The sequence below is a fragment of the Amphiura filiformis genome, chromosome 2, assembly GCF_039555335.1.
Source record: "Amphiura filiformis chromosome 2, Afil_fr2py, whole genome shotgun sequence".
Lineage (NCBI taxonomy): Eukaryota > Metazoa > Echinodermata > Ophiuroidea > Amphilepidida > Amphiuridae > Amphiura > Amphiura filiformis.
In genome coordinates this window covers 40,335,022-40,362,585 of record NC_092629.1, presented here as the reverse complement: position 1 = coordinate 40,362,585, position 27,564 = coordinate 40,335,022, and the positions used below count along the sequence as shown (strand labels likewise).

The 27,564-nt window shown below is 45.9% G+C and overlaps 1 protein-coding gene across 1 annotated transcript in view; it reads right to left on the bottom strand.

Annotated features, from left to right (window-relative positions):
• Positions 1–11,244: 11,244 nt before the first annotated feature.
• The window catches only part of LOC140146214 (uncharacterized), a 49,323-nt gene continuing 33,003 nt past the window's right edge, over positions 11,245–27,564 (bottom strand). Inside the window, exons 3-6 of the mRNA XM_072167997.1 lie at positions 18,033–18,092; positions 13,922–14,180; positions 12,619–12,838; positions 11,245–11,653 (exon numbers count right to left, since the gene is read on the bottom strand). Of these exons, the coding sequence (XP_072024098.1) occupies positions 14,077–14,180; positions 18,033–18,092 (164 nt within the window). The 3' untranslated portion in view covers positions 11,245–11,653; positions 12,619–12,838; positions 13,922–14,076. The remainder of the gene's footprint in view (positions 11,654–12,618; positions 12,839–13,921; positions 14,181–18,032; positions 18,093–27,564) is intronic.

Genomic DNA, 27,564 nt, shown 5'->3' with positions numbered 1-27,564 from the left:
ACACAGTACAGATTTAATAGTCTGGTTAGAATTATCCAGCTAGCATTTGTTGTAACAAAATATCCCTTTTAGATCAAATTTTGCAACAAATGGCAAAAATTTAGATTTCATAACGATCTCAAACGATGATGTCCACATAATTTTTTCTAGTTTATAATGTACTTCCACAAATTAAAAAAGAAATCTGTTTCACAAAATTTTCAAATTTCCTGAAACTTTATCACTGTTTCCGTTGTGTCATCGTAATAATAGAAATGCTGAATATTTGACGAGGTAATTATCAAAAATTATTTACAATGAGTATAATCAAATTAATACATTCTCGACCCTAACAAGGTAAAAAGGTGTATCTTATATTTTCTTCACTATCATGTTACTTCCATTTGTCATAGCCTTTGTCATTTTTTCAATGATTCTCACATGATAAAAGGATGTAATTTGTACAGACAATAAGAGGGAGATGCTTTCTTATACCATAGTATTTGCAACATAGGTAACCAACCTATGGCAAAAGAAAAACATTTTAATCTTTGTACACTGCGCACAAAAATAGTCCCAAACAGAAATGTTTGGTAGACTCATAACCGGTGCGATCTTACCTTTCCGATGTTGATTAAGATACTTCTTGCATCGATCCCGAGATGCGGAAAAACCAATAGTCATTTTGTCCCACATAAATGAATAAATAACAAAACCCCGATCCCCGGTGGACTCACCCAAAAGGTGACGTCACACCATATGATAAATCCCTTATCCGACTTGGGATCCCCTACCGGACCAAACTTGTAGGGGGTGGCGGGGTCGGGATAATCAACATCGGAAAGGTAAGATCGCACGGTTATGAGTCTACCAAACATTTCTGTTTGGGACTAGACTCAGTACACCGGTCGATCTTACCGCTTCGATGTTGATTAAGATACTTCTTGCATCAACATCTGAAAGATCGATCTAGCAAGTAACCGACGGATGGAGGTACAAGATTGGTCAGCATCTGATCAGGGATCGGGAGCGGGTAAGCGATGGTTTTCAGCGAGGTCAGAAAATCTTTTCCCCCAACGGTCGGGAAAACAAAAAAGACCACGCGATCACAGACATAAACCTCCTTACTTAATAAGTTTGTTGGTAAAGAATAGCGACACTGGTTCTTACCATGCTGAGTATTCTGTATAGTCTGAAAACCTGGTACCCGTACACCACCGTATTATGATCGCCGAACAATGTCCGGTAAACCTCCCGCCCGTCTCTGATTACTAACGTAACGGAAGTATCGTGAGAGAAGGGCGAAGGTGGCTTCCGGGACACCGCCTGCTAGATCTCCTCAAGGGACAACCGAACGGTATACCCAAGATGATGAGATAGCTCAGGTCGAGTGGGTGGTGGGACGCGAAACCTTCGCGATCCCCGGACCCCACCAACACCTGGACCAGCCATTGCGACAGCGGCTGGACCGAAAGGCTCTGTAAGGGTGATGATGCGGTCGTGAGTCCATCGCAAGGCTTGTGTTCGGAAGAAATAGTGCTGCAGCGCCTTATCGGACACCCCAGCCTATCTTTGGCTTCAGCCGAACCTTGCCCAACCCTGGGGATTGGAGAGGGACGAATGTCGGTATGCACCGCGCCCGTTCAGTAGTCACGAGAACAGAGCGCCCGAAACAGTGTCGCTCCAGTGTTTGTGAACACGGAAGCTAACCTCGAGACCGTGTGCAACTCAGCACCGCCGTCCCGAAGCCAACGCCAAACCGGAAAGCCATCTTGAGAGTTACGTATTTAAGCGTCGCTTTTGACGGAAGGTCAAAAGGTGACCCTTAAAGTAATCTAAGACTGTGTTGGGATCCCTTAGGAGGATCACTTTCCTTTTGGTAGACACTCGTTGAACATACCGTCGAGGCGTAGACTAATAAGGTAACCATCGGCTATGATAGTCGACCCGCCTCAAACCTCGGTGAATGGAGAGGACAGCTGACTTATAGCTGGCCCCAGTGGCCCGCTGAAGTCTTGCTTGGAACTTTTCTGTCAGAAACTCCGGAACTAGCAGCACAGAGGCTCTAGCGGAGAGCTATTTGTCTCATTGCACCAAGCGTAGTATGGAGCCAGACTCTGGCTATACGTCACGGAGGGTAGACTTCCGTCTAGCCCGGCGATGAGAAAAACAGCTTCTGATGAAAAGTATCCCTCCGCTGCGCGTTCCTGGTAAGGGCCATGCAGCTAACTGCAGGTGCTCTAGTGATAGACTGGTACCTCCGCTCCGGGCATCCGGAGTAGATCTGGTACTGGGAGTGCCAGCGGCCTTGCCGCTAGCAGAATGACAATGCAGTCTTCCCACCCGATCTTGGCCACCACCCTCATGAGTAGTGAGATCGGAGGGACTGCATAAGCTGTCATCCCTCCCCAGTCTATGGGCAGAGCGTCCACGGTGAATGCTTGGGGTCCGCGACCCTTGAGCAGTACACCGGCAGTGGATGATTGCGATGAGATGCGAACAGATCTTTCGAGGGTGGTAAATCCCTTGAAGATCGTCTGAGCGATTTCTGCGAGCAAGGGACCATTCTGCTGGTCCCGACACCCTTCCTCGTGACAGATTGTGCGCGAGGATGCTGGTGACGCCCGCGATGTGTATCGCTCTCATCGTAATCTGCCTGAACTTGCACCACCCTATCAGGTGTCGTGCATGCAGGCTCAATCGTGGTGGCCCGGAGTCCCCTTGTCTGTTGGGGTAGGCTACCACGGTTGTGTTATCCGTCAGGACAACGGTATGTGATTCCACGATCACCTCCTCGTAAGCGAGGGAGGGTGATGTGAAACTCTGTCTCTATGGCCCCATAGGCCCGAGGCGGAGTCGCCGTGGAGGTGGACCCCCCAGCCCCATTTTGACGCTATGGTCGTCACTGCGTGACATACCGGGGGTGCAGGAAACCTGACACCCTGGGTCAAATTGGGCTGATGGGTCCACCACCAGAGTTCCTCTCGCGATCTCCGACAACGGAACCGCGAGGGATATTGGTGACGACTGGGCCTGCAAGCAGGCTAGAAGGTGTAGTTGGGTAAGCCTAACGTAGAAACGGCAGTACAGCACGAGGTCTACCATACTGGCCATTAGGCCTACCACCTTCATCCATGCCACAGCGGGTTTTGCCGAGACTCGGCCAAGAGTCAGGCACACCGCACCATGTTAAATCACCCGCCGGGTGAGAGCACCGCGAACCCCTCCGTGAGGGTGATCTGGGCCCCTACACATAGTGGTGTCTGCGTCGGGACCACGCTGGACTTTGTTGAGCTGATCAAAAAATCCAGGGTCCCGCACCCCACGGACTATCAACCGCATGAGACCCGTAGTCTTCAGTGGAGTGCGTCTGTATATGAGCCAAAGCGTCTAGGTAGCAACTGATGTTGACACCCCTGTGCTTCAGGTGCGCTGCCACCGCTCTGACCAAGAGTGTTAAACACCCTGGGAGAGATGGACAGGGCGGATGGCGGTATCAAAACTGGTAATTTTGATCCTGTACCTAGAAGCGCAGATGCCTCCGATCTTGAGAGGCGATTGGCATATGCAGATAGGCGTCCGAGAGATCTAGCGATGCTGTTCCCATGCCCCTGATGGGGCAGGCTAGCACCGAGGCGAGAGTCCCCATTCTGAACCTCTTGGGCCTGAAGAACGTGTTCAACAGCCTGCGGTTCCGGATGGGGTTCCCGTCGCCGGTCTTCCTTGGAGCCAATGGCTCCAAGATCACCCGTAGAACGGGGGGTAGACCGGGACAATCGCCCGCTTCGTGAGAAGCTGTGTGATCCCTGTCAGTAGTGCCCGACGCTGGGGGCCGTCTGACGGCACTACTGTGGACCTCTGAAATGTGCAGGCGAATGTGGGGAGACTGGGTTGCCAGTCTGTAACCCCCACTCACCACTGACCATACCCAGGCGCTCAAAGAGCTGGTTTCCCACCTCTGGGTGAAAGCCATAAGCGGTCGATCCACTGGGAGATCCCCGTGGAAAAACCGCTGAGCCCCCAGGATGCTCTGTCTAGCTTCCCTTGGAAGAGCGCTTGCTCTTCTTCGGGGCTTGCCAGCTGTTCCTGCGCTACCCTTGCGCCTCCCAGAAATGGGTGCTGCAGAGGTAGTGGGCTCGGGTACTGTTGGTGGTGCACGGCCTGCTGAAGTCGGAGCTCCTACCCATGGTAAGGGCAGTTTCCGACTTCTTCAGAGTGCTCCGTTGGTAGCTTCTTTGCACGGTCCTCCACCGTAGCGCAGAAGCATCCAAAGAAAAAGGACCCTGCCTTTCCATCGCGTTGAGCGATTGGAGTGGCAGGCCCCACCCGGCGCTGAGTGGACACCCTATGGGCTAGGCCCATGGAGCTCTCGTTGAGGCTAGCTGTTAGCACCGCTAATAGGCTCACCTGCGGAAGAGCTCAGATGTTGTCTGAGCGTGATACGCTTGACGACATCTGGGTCCCTCTCGGATCCCCTCAGGTAGGTCCCGTGGTCCTCCCGCGTTACACGCAGAGGAAGCGTGCAAGCACGCGGCGTCATAGCTCTGCTGAGCTCGACAGCCCTGCGATATCTCCCCGTGAGGTTTGCCGGGAGTGAGAGTGCAGGCGCCCCTGTGAGGCAGCAGCAGCTGAGCATCCTACTGAAAGGATCCCCTGGTCCTCCTCCATGGACTCCCCCTTAGGGGGTGTCCGGAGGAAGATCAGTGCTGTTGCTCCCCTCGCGGGGCAGCGGGAGAAGGAGATTGTAGTGATGTCACTACTGGACTCAGCTTCCGACTCCTTTCCCTCGCCCACAGTATCCGTATCATGCTCCGATGATGACGGTAACCGAGGACGGGCATCTGAAAGCGGGTAAGAAGGCATAACCACTGTGTGGCTCGCCGACTACCTGCCAGCAGAAGAGGGAGTACTCCCGCAAGACCCTGAGGTATCCGCCATGGCACCACTGGGTCCGCATGCTCTCGCAGCCGTCGCCCTAGCGCTAGCAGCACGGGCCTACCCTGATCAAGATCTGGGTTAGCCCCATGCCGGCTGGCCTGGTCAACAGCTGATGTTGGTACTGCGTGGCCATCGCTGGCGACACTTGCCACGGTGCTAGGCCGTGGAAGAAACACCCTGCGGCGGGTACCACGGGCATACCCAGCCGGCAGCTGACCCTGAAAGGATCCGCCACCAGGGTAACCCCATGGTACTGCAGTACCAGCACCGCCTCCCCCTTGTTGCCACAGAGACTGTGGCGACGAAGGCGGGTGCCGCGGTACCGGTGCGGTATCAGCGTGGGTACCCGTGAGGGTTCCCAACTGTGGACCGCTGTACCCTCGCCACACTGCGTTCCCTGTTTGGGGGATCAAGCTGTGTGCTGGCGTGGTACCGGCGCGGTACTAGCATGGGTACCCGTGAGGGTTCCCGGCTGTGTACCGCTGTATGCGTGGTTCCAGCGTAGGTGCCCGTGAGGGCTCCCGGCTGTGTACCACTGTACCCATGCCTCACTGCGTTCCCCGCAAGGGATCAAGCCCGTGTGTATGGGTACCCGCTATACCGGCTGTCCCCTGGCTAGAGGGAGCTTGCCTAGTACCACGGGTAGCTGAGCGTGCATACCCCCGATCAATCACCTCGCCACCTGAATAGGCAGCGTCAATCAATGGAGCTATGCCCTGTTGATTTGACAGTGATCGATCAAGAGAGGGTAATTGACCCATTGACGATAATGGATCACCCACGCTCCGCTGGCTCTCGAGGACATAAGTGGGTTGTTGATCAGCTAGGCTGTTCAAGCTACTTACTGTACCCTCTAGAGCCGCCAAGGTCGCTGTGTGTGGCGGACCACTCACGGCAGCTATGGGCGGGTGCATAGCGGCTACCACTGAAGTCAAGCCGTAGCTCGTCCTCGTAGCTGCCACCGAATGCACCTGGGTCGCTGTCCCGTGAGAGACTGCGAGCCCAACCCCTGAATAATCGCCAGCCAGTCCCTGTGGACAGCCAGCAGCTATTCTAGGGCCCAGGGTATCACTCGGCGGTCCCGCCATGGAACGCTGTTGCGTGTGACAATCCCAGTTGGTTCTGCTAAGACTACACCTACAGCGTTAGCAGCGGTATCGCTCTCTGCTGAACCCATGCATGCTAGGGTTCAACCCAGGCAAGCCCGGGTACCCTTGCATGCTGCCCGTCGCTGGCTACTACTGTGGCTGTTTGAGCCCGTAGATATGCCTGCAACAGACGGGTGTCCTCCTGCTAAAAACCCGTGAGGATTTTCAAGCTAGAGGACTGGTATCCTCCTGCTACAAAACCCGCTTAGGGTTTTCGCTGGTGGTTACCGCTCTGCTGCCTGCTACTTTGCTCCGACGTATAGTCAGTGCTTTCGCTGGCTGCTGAGCCTTTGGACGCCGCTTAGCAGTCCCGAAGGAACCGCCTGCTTGTCCGGGGACCGGAGCCCCTTAAGCAGACCTGCCATGACCCATAGGGGCTGTCACAGCAGAATCTACCGATCGACTGGTATCCTCCTGCTGCAAAACCCGCTAGGGTTTTCGCTGGTGGTTACCGCTCTGCTGCCTGCTACTTTGCTCCGACGTATAGTCAGTGCTTTCGCTGGCTGCTGAGCCTTTGGACGCGCTTAGCAGTCCTCGAAGGAACCGCCTGCTTGTCCGGGGACCGGAGCCCCTTAAGCAGACCTGCCATGACCCATAGGGGCTGTCACAGCAGAATTCACCGTATCGACCTTACCAGTGCCCTTGGTAGATTTCTTCTTCGTCTTATGGCGATGACGGAGCCTATCCCAATCGTCAAGCTGGAACTCGGAGAGTCCTAAGCAAAAGAAAGACATCTAGAAGATCGTGAGCACTCCCTGTGGGTGAAACAGAGCGGGTGTGGGTCCCGCTCCGTCACCAGGGAAGGGCAAGCCCGACAGGGCCGAGGCGAAGCGAGGAGAAAAGGGGGGGGCACTACCCCCCCCCCCCCCAAACACGCGACTCAAGCCCAGTAAGCAAACCTGAGCACGGAGGCTGGTCGCTAACGTTAGTGGTAAAAGTAAGGACTGGCTAACTTTATTACTAAAATGTCAGACGGGTCCCTACCAATCCCCACCGTATGAATATCTGATTAACTCGTCTTATCGGACGGTAATGAAGACATAACGATAGAGTAATCACCCTAACATAGCAACAATAACCTACCGTACATGAAATACAATGTGTATGTACAAACATCTATTGTAACTTACAGGCTGCAATGGTTGTTTTACGTGGGAAACAAAATGAATGGCGTCAACGAGCGGCCATTTTGAATTGCTCGTGTGTCCCGTATACAAACGGAGGCACGATATGTAGCTAAGTTTTGGATCGTTTTTGTCACTTTTGCGCCAGAAAATGCCGTCAAAACTATCCTCAGCCGAACAATACCGGTTTGGTTTTACCTAAGGTGTGAAACTACAACCGTATATCTCGCTTTGGTCGAGAAATTGATACACAGTGCTATGAACAATCGATAGGCACGCGTCTGTGTCAGTCGGAGACCAAGGAGGATAAGGGCGATCATATGGTGTGACGTCACCTTTTGGGTGAGTCCACCGGGGATCGGGGTTTTGTTATTTATTCATTTATGTGGGACAAAATGACTATTGGTTTTTCCGCATCTCGGGATCGATGCAAGAAGTATCTTAATCAACATCGGAAACGGTAAGATCGACCGGTGTACTGAGTCTTATCAGTACACATAATACAAAATCTTGTATTTATAATGGTTCTGAGTCTCTGAAGCTCCCAATCTCAAAGACACTGAATATAAATTAGTATTAACCAAAAAAAATCAATAGATCACTTTATCCTGCATATTTTGATGCCTTACTATACTCTATTTCCCCAAATTATACCAATTTGAATAGAAAAATAGAGCATTTCAAAGTGAAAAATTTGGGATATTTCCTCCTTCAGGGCAATTCCCACTGGCTTTATAACATTATGGCTCATTCCAGCAAGACAGATTAACACTTATTCACTGTGCTCATAATTAGCAAGAAAGAGAGAAGTATATAACTTTTGTCACTTTTGAACTGCTTTCGCTTTCTTCTTTCATTTAACTTGGCATAACTTAAAATTAAGTTGCACCGTGCCGAATGGGGTATCAAAACATGCAAACAAATTTCTCCATTTATTGATTACTTTATTTGGTAATTTAGGTTTAGTGTTTTTTAGATAATGCTCTTTTTTAAAGCGTACGGATACTTTTTGTGTACAGTATATGTTACAAGTGAAATGGAAAAGTGATCCTCAACTATAACAAAAGGAAGTTCCTAGTGGTGTAAATAGTAGATGCACCCTCTTACCATATTACGGTCGTAATCATGATTAAAACATATTTGAAAAATAATAACAATTTGTACATGTACATGGATAACACAAAAAACATGGTTATAAGAACAATTTTATGATACAAACAACATCACACTCACAATAAATCTGTGTACATAAACTTGGATACTATCTACAAAAAATAACTATGTATCAAGTATACATGGTACATCAAAAAGATTAGACCCAAAGTGCCCAAAACAAGTTGAACCAAATCTAACTTTAGACCTTGTCTAACTATGGAGACGAGAAACTTTTTGGCATTTACATACCTTATTCTATATGTTGTAGATCCTGTTTGTACAAATACATGTAGCTTAATATTAGATTGCTGCCGTTTAATTTTTGGATTATGCCAAGAATATAGGAGGAAAAAGAAGGGGTCACTCCCTAAGTCTAACCTCCACAGCTAGATTAGACCTATTCTAACTTTTTCTAGATGTTTAAACTGACTTTCAGCACCAAAATCCACTATCCTTGAATTTTCAATATGTGACATACTTCCACATCAGAAGAAGTCCTGAGATATTGTGGTGGACTTGCCCATTTGTTGACCATTGGCGACTTTTGGTCGAATGAGGGTGTTGTATAATGTTGGCAATTCCAGTCCTTGATCTTGATTTAGTTCTGACGATTTCTTCTTGATTTTGATGACCTCCCGGCTCCCGCACTAAACAGGGTTACTCTCTATCATCCTTGGCTAATACCTTTGTGAACATCTCAGGACTTCTTCTGATGAGGAGGATGTGTAATTCAAGTTTAGTGAATTTTGGTGCTGAAAGTCAGTTTAAAATTCTAGAAATTGAACTTACATTCCAGTACTGGTCTAACTTGTTTTGTGCATACGGACCTTTAAAGAGAACAGACTCAGAATTACCCTGTGCGTAACAATATTAAATCTGCCATACTGGTTTGTCACACATGGTGACCAAAATAATGTACCTCTGGCATTTATCAGCAAAAGCATGTCATTCAACCATAATTTTTCAGACATACATTGCAGATATGACACTGGAGTCTGAATATAGAAATTGTTTGGTGCATTACATACCGATGGATGTCAAACCCAGGGTGCATTACATATTGACGGATGTTGATTGCAAATTTATCAAAAAATGGGAATCGTGAAAGCGTTGAGTACGTAAATTGTATTGGGCATAGATTATAAACTTGCCATTAATGTTCAGCAATTCATGCGTCTATTAAAAGTAGACCCTTGAAAGATATTTTCAATATGTTAAAATGTAGTAAAATCGTACATCTCACATACGTAATAGATTGCCAAAGTTATCCTTCACTATGTCTTGCACAATTTTTTGAGAGCTCAATATCCATCACTATGGATTTTACACTAAAGTGCAGATCCGTCACTATGTAAGGCAAACGACAAATTAAAATTATATAAACACATTTTAATTTATATGATTGTGCAACAAAATTACACAAGATGCTCTCAGATGACCTAACAAAGGTCAGGTCATCTTCGGTAGATAGCATAAATCCCAGTCTCATTGTAACTGCTATTTGAGTCTTGAAGCTTATGTGTTACTAAGGTTTGTGAGAGTAGCACCTACCGTGTGTTGCAGGCACAATACACTACTCGCACAATATAAACACCCCGCACATCAAATCAAAGTTTGCAGTGCGCATGGCAACCAACAGTACACTATTTTGCCATCAATGAGCGACACCCAACCATAACGGAGTCAGTTCTTCTAGCGTTTTTAAAATCTCTTTAAAGTACTCACAGCGCTACTGCTAATAGGTGATAAAAAACATTTTGCAAAAAAAAGGTTGAAGACAAAATTTTGAAACCGTTCGCTGTTACTCTCGACTATGTCCATGTTTGAGCACTGTCAACAAAGCCAGAGCCATCCCACATTTTTTATCAATGCTCATACATGGGGTGTAGTGGAGTATACATGCGGCTGATTTGAAATGCACTTAACAGGTTTGTGCTGCAAGCAGTTGACATAGGTGTACATGCACATCAAACGGATGCACTTGTCGGCTTCTACATGTCCCTCATTTTACATAATAGCTCAGAATAAGTACTAGACTCATCTGAAGTGGCAAACATCCCCAAGTCACATTGTTTAGGATTGTTCTCTGTATTTCTATACCAATATGACTTGGGGATGATTTGAAGTGACCTCCACTTGAGATAAGTCTGGTATTTATTCCTAGCTATTAAAAGAGACACATGTAGCAGATGACAAGTACATCCTTTTGATGTGGATGTACACATATATATTCTTGCAATCAGGAAGTTTCAATGTAAAATAATTTATTTCTATTCTTTTTTTCTTCTTTTCATGATACCTAACTACACCAGATCAATTATATTCTAACTACAAACTAAATATTCTCGTTCATGTAAACCTACGATAAAACATGCACTTGGTGCCATAAATGGTGTATTACCATGACAACGAACATAAACATTACACAATGTATAAAATGATACGAATTTCAGTGACGTTGCAGCAGATTAAGGGTTATGTATGGGCATGGGTTACATGAGATGCACAACATACCGTCGTCTGCATTACATAGTCATATCTCAAATGGCTGCCTTGTGTAAATTTTATAATCATTTTTGTATTTCTTGTTGTTCTTTTACATTTGGGCATCTTTCTGTTATGAATGAACATGAGATTGTAATAATATTGTGATAATACCTCAAAATTAATATATATAATTAAATTTAATTAAGCACAAGAGAGATGACATAGTACAAAAATCACACACGGCAGCCTTTTGAGATACTTCAGCATGTGATGCAGATGATGATATTCATTCATGTCGAGACAGAGAAATTTTTTTTGCCGACGAGACAACTCTATATATAATTGATTGCACATCTTGCATTTCCATCATATTTTGGCCAGGAAACATGCATTTTGAATTTAAAACTGGTATTAAAATGTATTTCTATGGCGAGTGCATATATGCATAAGGTGACAAAAAACCCATTTTATGGGTGGACTTTTGAAGTAGGATCATCAGGATTTCTTTCTTTCTGGAAATCTAAAATGACCCTAAAATATCACCAAATTCTTGTGGGGTTTTTTTTGCAAACATATTTTGAATTTTTTTGTTGTAAAAATCAATACATTTTGGCCAAAAGGCCGATTTTAAATGATTTCAGAAAAATTAAAAATTAAACTCCAAAAATGAAAATTCTGGGTCAGTCGAATGTGTCACATTCATTCATGTAACACATACCCATGCCTGAGAAGGGGAGGGAGGGAGGGAGAGGGTGCTAGACCATTCGTTGAAATTCCTCCATCGAATTCATCTCTTCTTGGCTGTCTTCCACTCGTAGTAATCTGGCAAAGAAAAACAAAATAAACAGAATATTAAATATTTTATACTTAGATCTTCTAACATTAACTTTGTGTTTCTCCTCTGACAGCACATCCGTGTTAACACCCCACTCATGCAACCAGCAAAGCATATTTTGTATGCTTTTATGTGTGATGTATGTGACAGGTTGCTCCAGGATAGGCGGTGGCAGTGTCATTTCCCAATCTTATTTCTTCCCTGCCTAAACCCATATTGACTTACCACTCTACAGTTTTAAAGCTTAAAGTGGATTAAAGCCATGTGTGATTTGCATAAAGAATAGATTCCTATTTTAATGTCCCTGATCACATTGTCCCCTTTTAATTTCGAGCCAAACAAATGCGGTAAAATGAAGAAAATATCAATTTCCTTCCAGCGCCTACGATGTGTGTATTAGATCGTCGATTGTATCATTATCATGATTACTGCCGGAGCTTCATGCAGCTGGGATGTACAAACAAGATGTAAGACGGATATCGATATACTGACAGTTTATACGTCAAGACGCAAGATGTAAGACGAATAACGATATGCACACAGTTTATACGTCACTGATTTAATGATTCAATGATACACATGCACGCTATGTGTTTAGCCATCACTCGATCAGAGAACGCTGAATAAAACTGGAGATCTCCGGATTTAATATAAAAACTTAAATGTTACTGTCATTAAAGCACTTCAGACATCAAGAATCATGCAAAAAGTAGAAATTCGAGAAAAATTGATCAGGGCGTCGCTGTGGAGCAAATCACACATGGCTTTAACCCTACACCCTCAATTGTAGTCTTTGTTTATGATGCATTTTTATGCTGTCTTTGATATAGTTATACTGTCTATATAGGAAAACAGCAAAACCAACTGCTATGAACATGCTGGGAACCAGTCCTCTACCAATACTGCTCTCAACCCCCACACCCCTCCCCACACACACACAGTTTCTACTAACCTTTGTCCCCTTCTATGCAGGAACCACTTATACCGTCTATATAGGAAAACAGCAAACCCAATTGCTATGAAGATTACTGCAAACGCTAGGACCAGTCCTTTCCCAATGCTGCTGACGTTGAAGCCATGAAATCGTACGGGTGGGGTATTAGTTGGAAGAACTGTGGAGTGTCCCGTGTTGTGCCACACTGCATTAAACTTGCATTCAGGGGAGGAAAAACCTGTGTGGTGCAAAAACATTAGTTAAAAATTATTAGGTATCTTCTCAGGCATGTATCCTCTGTGATCCTCACATTAAATGTCTCGCATTGACTGATGTCCTGCTAGGACACAGCAGATAGGCTACCCCCTCTCTTTATAATTTTTAGAAAATTATTATACTTAGTTCTCTGGGTTGATAGGATGAGCAAATTTCAATCTTTACCCAGGGCTGCCAGTGCACATTAACATTGAAAAAAAAAAACTCAGCAACAGTGACACGCTGCAGAAGATAGAAATCTATTCGCCGATCGCACAAGTTCTCACATCTCAAAACGAGGTTCTACCCGCAAAGTGCATGTTGCGTATGTGTTCGTCTGTCAAACGTGTGCTTTAATTGCCACGTACGCGTTGCAAAAGCCTTCTGGCGTATGTGTTTGCAGGGAGAACTTCGTTTTGGTTGCAAGATGGCGGATCCGTGCAAAGTACGAATAGGTATTAGATGTGACTTTGTCTGTTTGTTATAAATACGCAGTTCTGATGAATTCCGCTAAGAGTGTGACGAACACCATTTGAACTTAATACCTATAGATTTTAATCTTCCAATCTTCTCCAGCATGCCTCTGTTGCTCAATTGGTTAGGACGTCATGCTTGTAATAAGAAGGTCACCTGTTTGCATCGGGCCAGATGCACTGTTTTTTGTTTGTTTTGTTTTTTCCAATGATATACCAAAACGCCAAATATGCGACCCATGTTTGCAGCACATCATTTGTACAGAGTACCATCTCCCCAGGTAATTGTCATAAAAATTAACTCACTGTACGTGGTCTGTGTATCCTATACATGTAGCTAATCCTAACATACAACCTATACTTCAAGATAAACTGTTATATTAGCAGTAAGATCATAATTTGACTCCCTCACTTTCTATTTTAACTCTTTACTCATCTTGTTTTAATTTAGCTCTTTGTGATCTGTGTATCCTATGTAGATCATCCTGAAAAAATAGCCCATGCTTCTGACGCCAGAAGCTGCACTGTTATTAATTTGCAGTAATATCATAATTTGACTCCCTCATTTTCAAATAACTCTTTTAATTACTCACCTTGTTTTAATTTAACTCTTTGTGATCTGTGTATCCTATGTAGATCATCTTGACATATAGCCCAAGCTTCTGACGCCAAGAGCTGCACTGTTATATTAGCAGTAATATTATTAAAAGTTCTAGTTTTATTGTTTCCTTGCTGTAGATAGTGTATATCACATGTAGTTATATTCGGCCTTGTAGGCCACCACCATAGTAGTGTGATATATGATGTTGAGTACAGAATTCGACTCTGCTTTCCATGCACATAAAAACACATCTGTGAAGTGAAAACAAAGAATATATTAGATTTATGATGCTGTGAGGGCACTGTTGATTCAAATTATTTTCTTTTGATTTTACTGCCTAATCCCCATGAGCAACACAGGGCAGACCGAGCAACACAGGGCAGACTAAGCATACCAGGGGTAATAATGTACTCTTTTTGAAACTGCCTGTAATAATAAATAAACAAACAAACAAACAAACAAACAAAAATGGGACAGACAGCTTAATATCCCCTCCTTTATAAATAAATAAATAAATAAATACAATGTAAATAAATAAATAAACAAACAAACAAACATGGGACAGACAGCTTAATGTCCCCTCCTAAGGATGGAATGAATCATTTACCCAATTCTAAATGAATCATGAGAAAAGCAGAAGTCTGAATGTTGTCAATAAAGTTACAATTTTTGTCCAAGTTGGTACCCCATCAAGTCACCACCACTTGGAATTGAACTCACAACACAAGCAAGTACCCTTCAGTGTTGTAGTCAAGACATCTATGTCTGAGACTGAGATCGAGACCTGACCATCCGAGATCGAGACCGAGACTAAACCGAGACCAAGACCACCCCTTCCGAGACCAAGACCTCTAAGTTAGGCATGTTCACAAAATTTTCAAGTAGGATATTTCACATGGAAATTATTTTGTTTAAAAAGGTGATTATTTAACTTAAAAAATGAGGGGTCAACCATGTCTGTAGGTCAAAAACTAGCGAGGTTATGGGCAAATGTCTGTTTTTAAAAAACTGCACTTTTCTGCGGCTATCAACGGGCATCATTGACAATGCCTTACAATGACTTGCTGTACAAAAAAAGCATGTAATGCATCATTTTTTACCACGATGATCCATTTTAAACAAAGGCGATTTTATTTTATGAAATCTAACTTTCACTGCATGCTGACTTCTGTATCAAGGATAAAGTACCAGCACTTTTTAGACTACATCGTCAAGTTTCTGGTGTCCAAATTTCAAATTTTGTATTTCCCTATGGGGATTACACAGTTAAGCCATTGACTGTGAGCTACTGTGGTCCAAACTTTTTGGATTGAATGTCGCCCTCTATAATAAGCAATGTGGACATGTCTATCTAAGTTCCGAGACCAAAACTGAGACCGAGAGCTTCATTTTAATCACATTAGCAGCGGCATCATTAAAATTTAGGGGGTCAGGACAAGCAGATTTTGTTCCAGTTTTACTGGGACTTTTTTGCTCGCGTAAAGCCAAATGAAGGTGTGTTTTGCTAGTTGATGGTCAGTGCCCATCAAATTGAGCAATTTTACTCTATTTGGGCCCAAAACAAGGCTAAAAAGAAGATGTACAGGTTAATTTACATGAATGATGTGCCCACTAAAATTTAGAGTAAGAAATAATTAATGAACAACAATAGAAAATCAATTTTTTTTCTTCAGGTCTCATACTTAAAAACATTTTAGACCGAGATATTTGAGGTCTGAGACCGAGATCAAGACTGAGACCTTGATATCCGAGACAGAGACCTGCAAAACCAGGTCTCGAGACTGAGACCTGGTCTTAAGACCTACAACACTGGTACCCTTTAACCATTAGGACATGCTTAACCTTCAAATTGAAAGAAATGTTACTTTAAGGGGGTACTACACCCCTGCCCAATTTTGTGCCTATTTTTGCATTTTTCTCAAAAATTTTAGCGTATTGGTGACAAGTAAGATATGTATATTATACGGGCAAGGACTACAACTACTGCACCGGAAATTTTATTACAGCACAGACAACAGTTGTGGAGTTACAGTCAAAAATGAGGAAAAAACAATATTTGATCAATAAATCAATAACTACTTGCCTTGAGTTACTGAATTTTCAGTGCAGTTAGTTGTAGTCCTTGCCCCTATAATGTATATCTTACTTGTCACCAATGCACTATAATTTTTGAGAAAAATGCAAAAAAAAGGCACAAAATTGGCCAGGGGTGTAGTACCACCTTAAGCCAGCGTCGTAGCAAGAAAATGAAGTTTGAAAATCAGGCTTTATCAGCCTACAAGTACTAGGGTTTCAACACGCATGGCCTCATCTAGAATTCTATCTACTTCATACCATTTTCATCTTGAGTCTGCCATTTGTTTGTGACATGCTGCGCTAATCAAAAGAGAACTTTGATTAGCATTCAGGCTCTGTTGCTATTAATATATATGCCTACTATTCAGGTGTAAACATCAGAGAGGTTGTGATGACAACCTCGGCCAACCTCACATCTAGTCACATGTAATCGTGCTCGTTCATGCAGGGGTGCGAGAGGCCACTCAACAAAAAACAAGAAAATGGAGTAAAATCAGGGTAAAATTCCCGGGTAAAATTACACCAAATATGATCTGAAAAGAAAAGGAAACACATAAATTTTGGCCAAAAAAAAGAGGAAATCGGCTGAAAAGAGGAACTCTCACACCCCTGTTAATACTGGGTAGTCTGACAGCTACACATACGTCACTGGCTAAGTCCACAGCTAAATACTATGAGCAGGGTCGAAAAATCAGATCATCAAATCGTGTATTTCCTAACTAAATATCCAACTGCGTAAGTGGCTCCAGAAATAGGAGCTGTAGGACCTTGGGCACCTACAATCCCCGTAAAAAATGAGTTCAAACACTTTCCCTGATTTGCTTGTTGTTCTTACCACACTGTGTATAATATTTGAGTCGCTGGAAACTAAGATTTATAATAGTGTTGCCTCTGTGTTCCTCTTCCGTATACCTTTTCTCCACAAATCAATGTTGGGAGAACATTATAATGATGATGAGCATATTGTGTAAATGTGCATCGGACATTGAACCGAGGTAGAAAGGGGACCTTTTGCAATTAGACCTTTAAAGTGTACCAACAACTTTTTGATTAAGGTGGTACTACACCCCTTGATAACTTTGTGACTATTTTTGCATTTTTCTCACAAAATAATAACACACTGGAGATAAAAGTTATGTATATTATAGGGGCAATTAAGGAATCCCGTTACTACATGTAGACTGAAATTTCAGTGACTCAAGACAAGCGGTACTTTATTTATGACAAGAAAAGAGGTACCGCTAGAATGTAAGGTTGGCATTTTCGGTCGGGTAAACGGGTACCTACCGAGATTACATTACCGGGTAGGAAATACCCTCCCGGGTACTCGAAATAAAAAAAAATTAAAAAATAAAATTTTTTTTTTTTTTTTTAAGTTTTTATTTTTTTTCGGTTTTGTAGTGTCCCTGGACCTAGACCTAAATGCTAGGATCATTCATGGTTGACCTAAAAAAAAAAAAAAAAAAAAAAAATTCAAGATATTTTGTTATTTTTAATATGAAAATTGATAATTTGTATTCATGTCATAGTCTATTAATGATTTCAAAATGCATTCAAATTCAATACATTTTGAAATCATTAATAGACTATGACATGAATACAAATTATCAATTTTCATATAAAAAATAACAAAATATCTTGAAATTTTTTTTTTTTTTTTTTTTTTTTTTTTTTTTTTAGGTCAACCATGAATGATCCTGGCATTTAGGTCTAGGTCCAGAGCCACTACAAAACCGAAAAAATAAAAACTTTTTTTTTTTTTTTGCAATTTGGTACCCGGTTACCCGCCCCAAAAATGCGCCGGGTACCCGGTACAAAATTACCCGAAAATGCCAGGCCTACTAGAATGTACCTCATTTCTTAACATAATGAACCACTTGTCTTGAATCACTGAAATTTCAGTGAAATTGGATCCCTATAATATACTTACCTTATGTTACCAGTGTGTAGTTTTTTTTCAGAAATTATATATTTAGTCACAAAATTTATCAGGGGGTGTAGTATTACCTTAAATACAATAATCTTACCTTTATTTGTATTTGTTTGATGTCTAGTTTGTGTGCACATTGATTTGTTTGTTAGATCACCTGGAATAGGGAAACAAAAACAGAAACAATAGATCAAATTATTTAGTAGTTTCATTAAATACATATTGTAACTCACAGATATAAATACGATTTTGCTGTTTTGGTGCTGCAATCCAATGCAATTTCTCCATAGCAAACATTTGAAGCAATTCTAGTACTCTGCTTATTTTTCATATTGTTTAGGATGGATGATCATTATGTAGTTGGATACAGGGAGGATCATGTGTAGTAAAGTCTCTGGGTGGGCGCATATAGGAGCATGGGTGGTAAGGCAAAAAAAATTGTTTGTTTGTCCACATCCGACCGACCGTGTACCCTGGTCCCGACCGTGTCTTTTTTTTTTTTTTTTTTTTTTTTTTTTTTTTGGCATCGATGGGACATCGTTTAAAACAGTGGTTAGTATAAATTTAAAGAAAGAAAATGTAATGAAAATAGTCCCAAACAAAAATGTTTGGTAGACTCATAACCGGTGCGATCTTACCTTTCCGATGTTGATTAAGATACTTCTTGCATCGATCCCGAGATGCGGAAAAACCAATAGTCATTTTGTCCCACATAAATGAATAAATAACAAAACCCCGATCCCCGTGGACTCACCCAAAAGGTGACGCCACACCATATGATCGCCCCTTATCCGACTTGGGATCCCCTACTCGGACCAAACTTGTAGGGGTGGCGGGTTCGGGATAATCAACATCGAAAGGTAAGATCAAGACCGGTTATGAGTCTACCAAACATTTTTGTTTGGGACTAGACTCAGTACACCGGTCGATCTTACCGCTTCCGATGTTGATTAAGATACTTCTTGCATCAACATCTGAAAGATCGATCTAGCAAGTAACCGACGGATGGAGGTACAAGATTGGTCAGCATCTGATCAGGGATCGAGCGGTAACGATGGTTTTCGCGAGGTCAGAAATATTTTCTCCCAACGGTCGGGAAAACAAAAAGACCACGCGATCACAGACATAAACCTCCTTACTTAATAAGTTTGGTGGTTAAGAATAGCGACACTGGTTCTTACCATGCTGAGTATTCTGTATAGTCTGAAAACCTGGTACCCGTACACCACCGTATTATGATCGCCGAACAATGTCCCGTAAACCTCCCGCCCGCCTCTGATTACTAACGTAAACGGAAGTATCGTAGAGAGAAGGGCGAAGGTGGCTTCCGGGACACCGCCTGCTAGATCTCCTCAAGGGACAACCGAACGGTATACCCAAGATGATGAGATAGCTCGGTCGAGTGGGTCGTCGGGACGCGAAACCTTCGCGATCCCCCGGACCCCACCAACACCTGGACCAGCCATTGCGACAGCGGCTGGACCGAAAGGCTCTGTAAGGGTGATGAATGCGGTCGTGAGTCCCTCGCAAGGCTTGTGTTCGGAAGAAATAGTGCTGCAGCGCCTTATCGGACACCCCAGCCTATCTTTGGCTTCAGCCGAACCTTGCCCAACCCTGGGGATTGGAGAGGGACGAATGTCGGTATGCACCGCGCCTGCTCAGAGTCACGAGAACAGAGCGCCCGAAACAGTGTCGCCCAGTGTTTGTGAACACGGAAGCTAACCTCGAGACCGTGTGCAACTCAGCACCGCCGTCCCGAAGCCAACGCCAAACCGAAAGCCATCTTGAGAGTTACGATTTAAGCGCCGCTTTTGGACGGAAGGTCAAAAGGGTGACCCTTAAAGTAATCTAAGACTGTGTTGGGATCCCTTAGGAGGATCACTTTCCTTTTGGTAGACACTGCTGAACATACCGTCGAGGCGTAGACTAATAAGGTAACCATCGGTTATGATAGTCAACCCGCCTCAAACCTCGGTGAATGGAGAGGACAGCTGACTAATAGCTGGCGCCAGTGGCCCGCTGAAGTCTTGCTTGGAACTTTTCTGTCAGAAACTCCGAACTAGCAGCACAGAGGTTTCTAGCGGGAGAGCTATTTGTCTCATAGCACCAAGCGTAGTATGGAGCCAGGCGCTGGCTATACGTACGGAGGGTAGTCGTCCGCCTAGCCCCGGCGATGAGAAAAACAGCTTCTGATGAAAAGTATCCCTCGCTGCGCGTTCCTGGTAAGGGCCATGCAGCTAACTGCAGGTGCTCTAGTGATAGACTGGTACCTCCGCTCCGGGCATCCGGAGTAGATCTGGTACTGGGAGTGCCAGCGGCCTTGCCGCCAGCAGAATGACAATGCAGTCTTCCCACCCGATCTTGGTCACCACCCTCATGAGTAGTGAGATCGGAGGGACTGCATAAGCTGTCATCCTCCCCAGTCTATGGACAGAGCGCCCACGGTGAATGCTTGGGGTCCGCGACCCTTGAGCAGTACACCGGCAGTGGATGATTGCGATGAGATGCGAACAGATCTTTCGAGGGGTGGTACATCCCTTGAAGATCGCCTGAGCGACTTCTGCGGAGCAAGGGACCATTCTGCTGGTCCCGACACCCTTCCTCGTGACAGATTGTGCGCGAGGATGCTGGTGACGCCCGCGATGTGTATCGCTCTCATCGTAATCTGCCTGAACTTGCACCACCCTATCAGGTGTCGTGCATGCAGGCTCAATCGTGGTGGCCCGGAGTCCCCTTGTCTGTTGGGGTAGGCTACCACGGTTGTGTTATCCGTCAGGACAACGGTATGTGATTCCACGATCACCTCCTCGTGAGCGAGGGAGGTTGATGTGAAACTCTGTCTCTATGGCCCCATAGGCCCGAGACGGAGTCTCGTGGATGTGGACCCCCAGCCCCGCTTTTGACGCTATGGTCGTCACTACGTGACATACCGGGGGTGCAGGAAACCTGACACCCTGGGTCAAATTGGGCTGATGGGTCCACCACCAGAGTTCCTCTCTCGCGATCTCCGACAACGGAACCGCGAGGGATATGGGGTGACGACTGGGCCTGCAAGCAGGCTAGAAGGTGTAGTTGGGTAAGCCTAACGTAGAAACGGCAGTACAGTACGAGGTCTACCATACTGGCCATTAGGCCTACCACCTTCATCCATGCCACAGCGGGTTTTGCCCGAGACTCGCCAAGAGTCAGGCACACCGCACCATGTTAAATCACCCGCCGGGTGAGAGCACCCGAACCCCTCCGTGAGGGTGATCTGGGCCCCTACAAAAGTGGTGTTCTGCGTCGGGACCACGCTGGACTTTTTGAGCTGATCAAAAATCCAGGGTCCCGCACCCCACGGACTATCAACCCCATGAGACCCGTAGTCTTCAGTGGAGTGCGTCCAGATATGAGCCAAACGTCCAGGTAGCAACTGATGTTGACACCCCTGTGCTTCAGGTACGCTGCCACCGCTCTGACCAAGAGTGTTAAACACCCTGGGAGAGATGGACAGGGCGGATGGCCGGTATCAAAACTGGTAATTTTGATCCTGTACCTAGAAGCGCAGATGCCTCCGATGAGAGGCGATTGGCATATGCAGATAGGCGTCCGAGAGATCTAGCGATGTTGTTCCCATGCCCCTGATGGGGCAGGCTAGCACCGAGGCGAGAGTCCCCATTCTGAACCTCTTGGGCCTGAAGAACGTGTTCAACAGCCTGCGGTTCCGGATGGGGCTCCTGTCGCCGGTATTCCTTGGAGCCATTGGCTCCAAGATCACCCGTAGAACGGGGGGTAGACCGGGACAATCGCCCGCTTCGTGAGAAGCTGTGTGATCCCTGTCAGTAGTGCCCGACGCTGGGGGCCGTCTGACGGCACTACTGTGGACCTCTGAAATGTGCAGGCGAATGTGGGGAGACTGGGTTGCCAGTCTGTAACCCCCACTCACCACTGACCATACCCAGGCACTCAAAGAGATGGTTTCCCACCTCTGGGTGAAAGCCATAGCGGTCGTCCACTGGGAGATCCCCAGTGGAAAACCGCTGAGCCCCCCAGGAATGCTCTGCCTAGCTTCCCTTGGAAGAGCGCTTGCTCTTCTTCGGGGCTTGCCAGCTGTTCCTGTGCTACCCTTGCGCCTCCCAGAAATGGGTGCTACAGAGGTAGTGGGCTCGGGTACTGTTGGTGGTGTGCGGCCTGCTGAAGTCGGAGCTCCTACCCATGGTAAGGGCAGTTTCCGACTTCTTCAGAGTGCTCCGTTGGTAGCTTCTTTGCACGGTCCTCCACCGTAGCGCAGAAGCATCCAAAGAGAAAAGGACCCTGCCTTTCCATCGCGTTGAGCGATTGGAGTGGCAGGCCCCACCCCCGGGCGCTGAGTGGACACCCTATGGGCTAGGCCCATGGAGCTCTCGTTGAGGCTAGCTGTTAGCACCGCTAATAGGCTCACCTCGCTGGAAGAGCTCAGATGTTGTCTGAGCGTGATACGCTTGACGACATCTGGGTCCCTCTCGGATCCCCTCAGGTAGGTCCCGTGGTCCTCCCGCGTTACAGCCCACGATATCTACCCGTGAGGTTTGCCGGGAATGAGAGTGCAGGCGTCCCTGTGAGGAAGCAGCAGCTGAGCATCCTACTGAAAGGATCCCTGGTCCTCCTCCATGGACTCCCCTTAGGGGGTGTCCGGGAAGATCAGTGCTGTTGCTCCCCTCAGCGCGGGGCAGCGGGGAAGGAGATTGTAGTGATGTCACTACCGGACTCAGCTTCCGACTCCTTTCCCTCGCCCACAGTATCCGTGATCATGCTCCGATGATGACGGTAACTGAGGACGGGCATCTGAAAGCGGGTAAGAAGGCATAACCACTGTGTGGCTCGCCGACTACCTGCCAGCAGAAGAGGGAGTACTCCCGCAAGACCCTGAGGTATCCGCCATGGCACCACTGGGTCCGCATGCGCTCGCAGCCGTCGTCCTAGCGCTAGCAGCACGGGGCCTACCCTGATCAAGATCTGGGTTAGCCCCATGCCGGCTGGCCTGGTCAACAGCTGATGTTGGTACTGCGTGGCCATCGCTAGGCGACACTTGCCACGGTGCTAGGCCGTGGAAGAAACACCCTGCGCGGCGGGTACCACGGGCATACCCAGCCGGCAGCTGACCCTGAAAAGATCCGCCACCAGGGTAACCCCATGGTACTGCAGTACCAGCACCGCCTCCCCTTGTTGCCACAGAGACTGTGGCGACTAAAGCGGTGCTGCGGTACCGGTGCGGTATCAGCGTGGTACCCTTGAGGGTTCCCAACTGTGGACCGCTGTACCCTCGCCACACGCGTTCCCTGTTTGGGGGATCAAGCTGTGTGCTGGCGTGGTACCGGCGCGGTACTAGCATGGGTACCCGCGAGGGTTCCCGGCTGTGTACCGCTGTATGCGTGGTTCCAGCGTAGGTGCCCGTGAGGGCTCCGGCTGTGTACCACTGTACCCATGCCTCACTGCGTTCCCCGCAAGGATCAAGCGTGTGTATGGGTACCGCCATACCGGCTGTCCCTTGGCTAGAGGGAGCTTGCCTAGTACCACGGGTAGCTGAGCGTGCATACCCCCGATCAATCACCTCGCCACCTGAATAGGCAGCGTCAATCAATGGAGCTACGCCCTGTTGATTTGACAGTGATCGATCAAGAGAGGGTAATTGACCCATTGACGATAATGGATCACCCACGCTCCGCTGGCTCTCGAGGACATAAGTGGGTTGTTGATCAGCTAGGCTGTTCAAGCTACTTACTGTACCCTCTAGAGCTTCGCCTAAGGTCGCTGTGTGTGGCGGACCACTCACGGCAGCTATGGGCGGGTGCATAGCGGCTACCACTGAAGTCAAGCCGTAGCTCGCCTTTGTAGCTGCCACGAATGCACCTGGGTCGCTGTCCGTGAGAGACTGCGAGCCCAACCCCTGAATAATCGCCAGCCAGTCCCTGTGGACAGCCAGCAGCTATTCTAGGGCCCAGGGTATCACTCGGCGGTCCCGCCATGGAACGCTGCCTTGTGACACCCCAGTTGGTTCTGCTAAGACTACACCCACAGCGTTAGCAGCGGTATCGTCTCTGCTGAACCCATGCATGCTAGGGTTCAACCCAGGCAAGCCCGGGTACCCTTGCATGCTGCCCGTCGCTGGCTACTACTGTGGCTGTTTGAGCCCGTAGATATGCCTGCAACAGACGGGTGTCCTCCTGCTAAAAACCCGTGAGGATTTTTGGCTAGAGGACTGGTATCCTCCTGCTACAAAACCCGCTAGGGTTTTCGCTGGTGGTTACCGCTCTGCTGCCTGCTACTTTGCTCCGACGTATAGTCAGTGCTTTCGCTGGCTGCTGAGCCTTTGGACGCCTTAGCAGTCCCCGAAGGAACCGCCTGCTTGTCCGGGGACCGGAGCCCCTTAAGCAGACCTGCCATGACCCATAGGGGCTGTCACAGCAGAATCTACCGATCGACTGGTATCCTCCTGCTGCAAAACCCGCTAGGGTTTTCGCTGGTGGTTACCGCTCTGCTGCCTGCTACTTTGCTCCGGACGTATAGTCAGTGCTTTCGCTGGCTGCTGAGCCTTTGGACGCGCTTAGCAGTCCTCGAAGGAACCGCTTGCTTGTCCGGGGACCGGAGCCCCTTAAGCAGACCTGCCATGACCCATAGGGGCTGTCACAGCAGAATCCACCGTGATCGACCTTACCAGTGCCCTTGGTAGATTTCTTCTTCGTCTTATGGCGATGATGGAGCCTATCCCAATCGTCAAGCTGGAACTCGGAGAGTCCTAAGCAAAAGAAAGACATCTAGAAGATCGTGAGCACTCCCTGTGGGTGAAACAGAGCGGGTGTGGGTCCCGCTCCGTCACCAGGGAAGGGCAAGCCCGACAGGGCCGAGGCGAGCGAGGAGAAAGGGAGGGGGCACTACCCCCCAACACGCGACTCAAGCCCAGTAAGCAAACCTGAGCACGGAGGCTGGTCGCTAACGTTAGTGGTAAAGTAAGGACTGGCTAACTTTATTACTAAAATGTCAGACGGGTCCCTACCAATCCCCACCGTATGAATATCTGATTAACTCGTCTTATCGGACGGTAATGAAGACATAACGATAGAGTAATCACCCTAACATAGCAACAATAACCTACCGTACATGAAATACAATGTGTATGTACAAACATCTATTGTAACTTACAGGCTGCAATGGTTGTTTTACGTGGGAAACAAAATGAATGGCGCCAACGAGCGGCCATTTTGAATTGCTCGTGTCCCGTGATACAAACGGAGGCACGATATGTAGCTAAGTTTTGGATCGTTTTTTGTCACTTTTTCGCCAGAAAATGCCGTCAAAACTATCCTCAGCCGAACAATACCGGTTTGGTTTTACCTAAGGTGTGAAACTACAACCGTATATCTCGCCTTGGTCGAGAAATTGATACACAGTGCTATGAACAATCGATAGGCACGTCTGTGTCAGTCGGAGACCAAGGAGGATAAGGGACGATCATATGGTGTGACGTCACCTTTTGGGTGAGTCCACCGGGGATCGGGGTTTTGTTATTTATTCATTTATGTGGGACAAAATGACTATTGGTTTTTCCGCATCTCGGGATCGATGCAAGAAGTATCTTAATCAACATCGGAAACGGTAAGATCGACCGGTGTACTGAGTCTGAACAGTATAACATGCAGAACCATCTCAAGAGTTAAACCAGTAAAGTGCTGTGTGTTTTGACTTATTTACCAGTCTTCAAATCGTCAGTTTCAAGTGCAATATCTGTAAAAAAAAAAAATTAAAAAAAAAAAAAAAAATCCGACCTACCGACCCAACTGTTTCATAAGCCTCTATGGACAAACAAACAATTTTTATTTTGGCCTAATGGAACAAATACGGTAAGCACTTGTCAATCAAACAATTCACAGGCATTTTGTGCTCCACAGATAGCTTCACCCCCCCCCCCCACTTACTCAAAAAAAAATGCAATTTTTCAGAAACTTAGGACTAAGGTGTTTGTGTGTATAAAATTTCTTGACAAAGATATCATCCAATTTATATTTTTAGGCTGTTGACAGCTCCTAAATTGACAGGCTTAAATTACAATACTATTGCCCCTAGGGCACTGTAATACATGTAATTATGCGTAAATGGCAAAGTCAATGTCCATATTGAAATCAAATGAAATTTTGGAAATAATATTTATAGTTATTTATAACTTTTTTCCCAGATATATCTGTTGAACCATTAAAACCTTGTGTCTAATATGCTATTAGTTAGAGGCTGTTTAATAATTGTGAGGTATGGGGAATGTTAAAATGGGAGGGCAAGGATTTTTTACCATGCTGCTTGGGGGCCAAGCAATTTTTGGCCGATCGAAAGGGGGGTAGGGACAAGCAATTTTTGGCACACATTTTGGGGCACCTTTTAAAAGACATGCTCTATAAAGGCTTAGGAAAACAGTAGAGAAACATTCAAATATGCACAATTTCCTGCTAGCTATGCTCGCATTGACCATTTAAGGTTTGCTGCATATTGGGAACCAAAAACTTTGGGATGTGGAAGGGGGAAAAAGATTTTTTGGCAGGCCAATAAGAAAAGCAATCTTGGGCATTCCGTTTGGAAATATTACCCCCGTAGCTCATAATTACTGCACAGGAAGGTATAACCCAAGGGTGCAACGTAAAATTATTATGGCTTTTAACTATTCAATTCCAAAAATAAAAATTTCCAACACTTTGGTGTTGACATTTATAGATACACTTGCTGCATAGACATAGCAAACAATCATGCCTTTCCATGATGCATTTGGTGAAAGTGCAATAAAGTACATGGAACCTTTTTATAATCAAAGACAGAATTAATAAAAAGACTAGTTTGCATCTGACCAAGGTCTTAGGTAGGATTTGAAGGTTTGGGTGTGTAAATTCAAAAACCTGGGTGTGTAAATTAAAGATTTGTGTATAAACTATAGGCCATGTGGGCAACAACTGGGTGTGTATTTACAAATTTGGGTGTATAAAACACTTCCTACACTGGCTGCTTTTTAAAGCCCTTGCATCTGACGTCACCGTCAATCAAACTCCGAACGACCCTTGATAGGTTTTTAGTAGTGCATAAAAGGAATGTTGATTCATCTGGTGCCGATCAGAGGAAAGGAATCGTGGTAAATGGCGAAAATTTATGGTACTTTTACAAGGCAAAAAGCAACTATTCTGGGCATTGTATACATGGTACCCTTTGAAAGGAAAGTTTCCTATAATTACAAAGACCTAACTTTTTTGGTGACTGAATTAAGACTGATAGAGGGCTGTATTATTGGGGCAGCGTGAGGTACATATGGTATAAAATTGAGGCAATCCTAAATTTGCGGGAATCCAAATGGATTTGCCCACACTGCCACAGATTTCTAGGCCTGTGATTGTGTTTGTTTATAGAAATACTGGATGGAATAAGGCATCATGGGAAAGAAAGTGTGATTCTGTGCTGTGGTAATTATAATCTTCCTCTCCCTGTCTATAAATAGTCATCCATTTCTATAACTGATGTAAATCATAAGGTTAATGACTGTATCATAGCAGGTGGAGTCTCACTTTAATTAAAATTGTACCGGGTGTACTCAGTGTTGAAAGCAGGTCTGTAATTGACTGTAGAATATACCTGGCAGAGCC